Source organism: Triticum urartu, chromosome 7 (genome assembly GCF_003073215.2).
Source record: "Triticum urartu cultivar G1812 chromosome 7, Tu2.1, whole genome shotgun sequence".
NCBI classification, from domain to species: Eukaryota; Viridiplantae; Streptophyta; class Magnoliopsida; order Poales; family Poaceae; genus Triticum; species Triticum urartu.
Window position 1 is genome coordinate 532,189,633 of NC_053028.1, and position 6,865 is coordinate 532,196,497.

General features: G+C 45.1%; 1 protein-coding gene across 2 annotated transcripts; it reads left to right on the forward strand.

Moving 5' to 3' along the window:
* The first annotated feature begins 279 nt into the window (after positions 1–279).
* LOC125521475 (protein ROOT INITIATION DEFECTIVE 3-like) lies at positions 280–6,601 on the forward strand. Of its 2 annotated transcripts, none has more exons than XM_048686525.1 (9): positions 280–585; positions 668–781; positions 876–1,003; positions 1,083–1,221; positions 1,306–1,505; positions 2,726–2,853; positions 5,582–5,775; positions 5,879–6,074; positions 6,382–6,601. In XM_048686525.1, the coding sequence occupies exons 1-8, from the start codon at positions 376–378 to the stop codon at positions 6,020–6,022; spliced, it is 1,257 nt and encodes a 418-aa protein (XP_048542482.1). In that variant the 5' UTR covers positions 280–375; the 3' UTR covers positions 6,023–6,074; positions 6,382–6,601. The 2 variants fall into 2 exon arrangements, with proteins under 2 accessions (XP_048542482.1, XP_048542483.1); XM_048686526.1 differs by having other exon boundaries at positions 5,882–6,074.
* The last annotated feature ends 264 nt before the right edge of the window (positions 6,602–6,865 follow it).

Consider the following 6,865-nt stretch of genomic DNA (forward strand, 5'->3'; position numbering starts at 1 on the left):
GTTGTTTTCGAGGCTATCCTCTTTTCTCCAGGATCTGCTGTCACTACCTGAATTTTTATTGTTCTTGCTTCCTGCATTATCAAAGTATCTATTCTTTCCCCCTTTTCATCTACTACCATCAGATTTGACGGCTTGTGAGGTGGCGGATCCGGCGGCGGACGCGTAGCAGCACCCAAACTTTTAGGGATAGAGCAAGTTATTGAGGATTTGATAGTATGCGTTTTTTTTAACATCTGATTTTTAGAAAGAAAAAGGGGTGAACCTGCTAGAAGTTGCTCGGGATGTGCGACGAAGTCCACTTGCCTTTCAAATTTCAGAACCAGTCCGCTTTTCAGTTTAGGAAACCCTAAACCCTAGCCTCCTCTCCCCACTCCCATGGCGCCGCCGTCGCAACTGGTGCTTGCGGCCTCCTCCACCGACGCCGGCGTGGCCGCGTGGGACCTCCGCACGGGGGCCGAGGCCATCCGCCACCGCCCCTGCGCCTCCCGGCCACGTGCCATCGCTGCCGTCGCCGGTCGCTTCCTCGCCGCCGCCCAAGTCGCCGCCGGCAACTCCGCCCCCATCCACTACTACCACTGGGACAAGGTAAGCACTCTTCACAAACCGGACTTCATTTACTTGAACTCGAAACCCTAGGCTGAGCTTGTGTTGTCGGTTCCTGTTGCAGCCTCAGGTGGCTGTGAAGAGCTTCCCCGCCGAGCCAATCCGCGCGCTCATTGCTGATCCAGAGGGGAACTATCTCATCGGCGGCGGTGTGTCCGGTGACATATTCTTTTGGGAGGTGAGGGGATTGTGGTCTCTAGGTGGTGTGGTGGGAACTGTTATTGAAAAGTTGTTCCAGCTTACACATGTTAAATTTTGTGTGCTTTGTGTAGGTGGCTAGTGGAGAGCTGCTTGTCCGATGGCATGCTCACTATCGTGATGTTAGGTGCCTAGCCCTGTATGACATGTTGCTTGTCTCGGCGTCCGAGGATGGGAGCATCAAAGTTTGGGATCTGCTCACGTATGTAGTTTGATGAGGGTAAAAGTTGGGTGAACTATTTTGTATTTTGTTTGACCGGGTTAATTGGTGTTGATTGCAGGATGCTTGATGAGCAATCAAGGTTTGAGGCAAAGACACCATACCTATACAACTTTAATCAGCACACACTTCCTGTAACTGATATTGCTTGTTTTCATGGAGCAATTGCTTTGTCATCTTCAGAGGATCGTACATGTAAAGTGTGTGCTCAATTACTTCTTTTGCTTTTTAGTTGTGAGATAATGAAGGATCTCAATGCTCATATATTTGTTATCTTTGCCCAGATATGGAGTCTATCAGAGGGCAGAATGCTGAGAAGTATTTCATTTCCTGCTGTTATTGATTCTGTCGAAATAGACCCAAGAAGTCATATTTTCTATGCTGGTGGTAGAGATGGAAAGATATATGTTACTGCTATGGGTGTTGATGTCTCCTCTCAGGGCCGTGATGATTTGTCTATTCTTGGTATTCTGGATGACCACAGGTTTGCTTACTGTCCTAGTTTTTCCTTAGTGTGTCTCTTTTATCATGTGATGATATAAGTAGCTCCAATACGTAGATCAGAGATTCTCTTATGTCATCTATGCGTAGACTGGTTAAAAAATTGTCCTGTTTGCTTGTGCTGTAACTGGGCTTGAGATCTGAATTTGCCATTTCACTCTCTGGCTAAATCAATGCAGCTTATTTTGTTGTTCTTACTGTTGTACTTTGCTTGATTTTGTATTTATGCTATAATTTTATACCCTAGTATTAGTGAAGTACAATCCATATGCATAAAATGTGTTAGTGTGTTGTATGCAAATATGCTTAACAATAACTGGCTGTTGCTTTTGATATCAACTATATGTCAGAGTAAGCATTATTCTAACTTGTGGAAAGTTAGTTCACCTTGGTATCAGTACTGTGCAGAAGATTGCTGGACGACATGCCGCGAAGGGGATTGGGCTTTTAAAAGGAGAGACACACTTGATTGCAGTGAGAGGACTAGAAGGGTTGACAAATAACATATATAGACGAGTTATCTGTTTGAGGCTTGTCTTTTGACGAATTACATGCCAGTAGCTATGAGGACTCAACCTTAGTACTCATAACTTAACTCACTTGTCCTTGCTTTGACCTAGTACTTACTAACCTCTACACCACTACTAGATGGGAAGTAGGTCTGAAAAATACACCAATTGAACTCTCCTTCTGGTTGCTATATCCGAGTTGCAGGAGGACTGTCGCTGCCCCATGGGCTGCACATCCTTCCCGTTGCTGCTGCCCATGTTTTAGTCTGCTGGTGAACTTCTGGCGAAAATTGAGGCGATAAGCTGCTTGGTCCATGAACTTGAAGTTGTAAACAGAAATGTTTGAATGGTCTCTTGATCAAGGAGAGTATGTCCTGTTAACTGGTACTAGATTTGGTTGTGCTGTGCTCGGGTACTGGTATAGGTGCCTGGGAGCAATAAAGAAATGTGCAAGAACTTTTATTCACACAATGCTTGAACTTGTATTATTTCATTCGACCAATACTTCATAACTCACCGTATATAGTTTAGTTTACCGTTTACTGGAGATATATGTACTTTGGTTAGTGGTACAAGATAAACTAAGATCTCAACAAATACGCTGTTTAGTTTGAGTCGCTTCATTTCAAATATTCTGTTATTTGTGTTGCAAAATTTCTTTAATTGATCCTGGTGATTTGTGTAATTTGTTCAGCAAGGCGGTAACGAGCTTAACATCAAGTACAGATGGCCTTCTACTAGTCTCTGGTTCGGAGGATGGTAATGTTCGGGTTTGGGATACCAGAAGTCAGCAAGTAACCCGGAAATTCAAACACTCCCAAGGTTCGTAGTTTATTTCCACACTTGAACTTTTGCTCTCCAGACCTTATGTAGAAAATGTGAAAAGTTTGAACCTGTTTGATAAGTATTCTGCATTATCGTGGACTATGGAGTTGTTTTTCTGTGTGTGAGAGAAGTTGATGGTCGTGACCATGCTTAATTGTGACTATTAGAAACACTCCTGTTGGAAGAAGCAAATGAGATGTGCTATTTAATGCTGGCATCTTCAGTAGATTGACATGTATGTCTAGCTTGTTGCCTTGCTTGCTTGTATAGCATGCTTAATGGTGACCAGAAAGTAGAAATATTCCTATTAGAAAAAGCAAATGAAATGTTATTAAATGTCTGCACCTTCAATAGATTGAGACACGTCTAGTTTGTTGCCTTTCTAGTATTGGTTGTAGGTTTACCGCATTAATTCCATTAAAGATGTATATCGAGAACATTTGAAGTTTGCATTGTATGCACCCTGCACATACTGGTGTACAGGGATAATTTACCTATGGACAGCTGATGTAAGCATTACGGGTTAACAACTTTGATTTGCATGAGTACTCACCACTCACCAGTCACCATGGAGAAAACTTGAGTATCTTTAACTTAAGGTAGTTATGAAAAGATGCAAGGGAATTTTTTTATTTCGATACTTTCCTGTATTGTAGGGGCTGTTTGGTTCTCAGCCATACATCGCCACTCCAAAGCTGTGGTGGGCCACGCTTCCCTAGGCAGGTGTTTGGTTCTGCATGAAGGTTGGCTAGCCACAGCGCAAAAGAGCTTCTGCAGCAGAGATTCTCGCCAAATGTGTGGCGTTCGTTTAGCCCGCCACACTTTCTGTGGCGTGCCACAGGTGTGGGCTAGCACCTCAACTTAGGTGTGGCAATTTTAGTCCCCAACCAAACAGACCAGTAGTGTCATATTGAGTTAATCGTCTGTAGTATCACGACAGACCCAAAGCCAAGTCCTACTTTTTACTAAATGGTGATGGCAAGTGTTCAAGTGTTCATTTGATCTGTGTGATAGTTTGTAATTCATGCTGGAGAACATGTCATTCTATGTCCTTCATGCACGCACGATGGAACCATTTAACTTTTGTTGTGCACAATAGCCCCAGTAACAAGGGATATGCTATAACAGCACAGCAAGCTGGTGCAACTGATTGTGGTGTAGCAAGGGTATGGTGGAGAACTGTTTTTCTCGAGAGAACGCAAATGGCCTTTGCGTTTCATTGCATTGGAAAGATAGGGAATTTACATCCTCCTAGGAGGCAGATTTACACAGTTGTCGGATGATCAGTGGACATCCCATGATGATGGCAAAACAACCCTGAGCCCTTGAGCCCCGGCCTTTGCCCAACATCGGGCCTCGTCCTTGATCCGGTCGACAAGCTCATTGAGCGATGGGCTCACATGGTAAAAAACGCACGCGTTCCTATGCTTCCAGATCATCCACGGCACCAAAAGCGCCACGGATTTGAGCGCCTTGCGGAGCGCTGGCGGTGTGGAGTCCTTTGCGCGCAGCCACCAGTCCATGATGGAGTCGTCGTGCTCGGGCGTCGGCGCCGGCAAGCGCAGCCAAGCTAGGATCTCATGCCATGTGTGCCTAGTGAAGGGGCACGCGAGCATCAGGTGTCTGATCGTTTCCGGCTCTTGGTCGCATAGGAGGCATCGCGGGTGGTGCTGCAGGCCACGGCGTGCAAGCCGCTCCGTGGTCCAACAGCGATCTTGGCAGGCCAGCCAGTGGAAAAATTTCACCCTTGGCGGTGCCCAGCTCCTCCAAATGAGTTTCCAGGAGTGGCAGCCCGTCGCGCCCTGGAAGGTTGCCCGGTAGCAGGACTGAGCAGTTTACACGCCGTTAGCGGTCCAGCTCCAGAGCAGCTTGTCCGGCTCGCTGGACAGCTCAACGTGCTGCACAAGGTGCCAGAGCTTCAGGTACTGTCCAATCTCGGGAAGGCCGAGCAGCCCACGGATGTCGCGCGCCCAGCTGTTGCCGGCCAAGGCCTCTGCCACCGTTCTCACTTTCCGGCGATGCTTGGGAATGCACTGGAAGAGCATGGGCGCAAGCTCACGGACGGACAGGCCGCCGAGCCAGCGGTCCTCCCAAAAGAGGGCGGTCGATCCGTCCCCAATGGCCATGGTCGTGGAGGCATGAAAGAGGGCACGCTCTTCCAACGAAAACTGCAGGTCCAGCCCCTGCCATGTGCGCTCAGTGTCCGTACGCGCAAGCCATTAATTTCCTTGTCATGTCTGATGAGTAAAAACTCAAACGGAGTAAAGGCGTGAGCGATCAATAGCAGTAGGGAGTAACAGGTGGCTAACTGCATACATTATTTTGCGATTACCAGAGTGATTTTCACCATTCATTTACTTGACTTGATTGTTTTGCTTGACAACTCAACTGGTGTAAATGTATGCAAGAGTGAACAAATTGAATACCCCTTGACAACTCAACTGATGCAACTGTTTAGGTGCTTTGGTACTTTATTTTTGTTTATTTATAGTCACAAGTCTTTCAAATGTGGAGCACTGAAGCCAATCGCCCTTTTGTGCGAGGTTCATCTCTCGTGATAAAATATAATATATCCCATGGTACACTCACATTTGTTCTGTGAACCTGTTTCAATTAATTGCCATACTATAATGTTTTATTATGCCATTTGGCTATGCATATAATTTCTGAATCATGCCTAGGGAAAATTGTCTTCAGAGATTTTGATAAAAATCCTGTCTCACAGGTCCAGTAACTAATGTTCTCATAGTAACACCCAAAAGATTAAATCTGCCACCTTTACAACCATTGCGTAAAGTGTTTGCAGCGAGTGGCGAAGTTGAACCACGGGCTGTAATTCTGCCCAACCCTGAAAATGATGTTCATATTGCTGGAAATCTCAGCTCTAACCTTCTAGAGCAGCTCTTGGATGCACAGCAGGTCAGCTGATTTTCGTATTCCCTTATATTCTGTGTAACACATTTATTAACCTTCTATTTTCATGTTTCTTTGTGTTGTATCTTATTGTTATACTTTGGTCCAGCAGCATGGCAATTCTAGGTTATTTGATTCTGGGGTGAGCACTCTGAATGGCGTACCAAACCAACAGGGTACAGAATGGAGAAGTAAATACCTAGAGTTGCAGGATCTCTTTGTGCATGAGGTTCTTGGTGATATGCCATCTTAATGGACATATGATACCACAAGACTGGATATTACAGGCCATTACTGCCAGTTAGGTGAGAACTGCATACTAGTATTTTTCTTTTGTTGTTTAATTAGAATGGATAATGGTGAAAGGCTACTCTGTATCAGTGTTGACCTTGTGAGCTCAAAAGGGGTCAGATGATGATATTTCCACATACGGTGATCGATGATTTTTCTTGCCCTAGTTCTACACTTGTGGATTTATGTAGCTTAAGAAAAAAAGGATATTGAAACTCATTTGTGAACCTCTTACCAGAATCATATTGCACCATCTATATACGTTGTCTTCTATTGCTATTTGTTGCCTGTGGCAATTTATGTTTCTGGATCATTGTGCAGGGGGGGTTGTGGCGAAGAACTGTTCAACTAGCAAAGCTGGGAAATCCATGGATGCCGAAGATGACTTCCTTGCAACAAGGAAACTTGTACCTTTAAATGCGTCCATATGTCAATCGACATGTGGCGGAACGATACCAGAAATATGAAAAAAACTGTAAACGGATCAAAGACGGGCATGTGAAACTGACTGAGTAAACAGAAATGAAGGAAATTTTGCTTAGTGTAGGGTGCACTGTAGTGAGTTATTATTTGCCTGGTCCTCAATTATGTACCGGGTGGATCTCCTGATCTAACGCTCTAAATCGTTCCAACGTTGTGCACCAATTACATGGCGATGTCGTTCCAATGTAATTATTCTGCAAAAAGTGTCCCAGAATTACCTCCTCTCCGGGTCATTGCCTGCCTATCGTGGCCAATTCAGCCTGATATGACCCCAGAGGCTGGCGGTAGGGTTGTACAAGCAACCCATTCATCCATGTTAGCT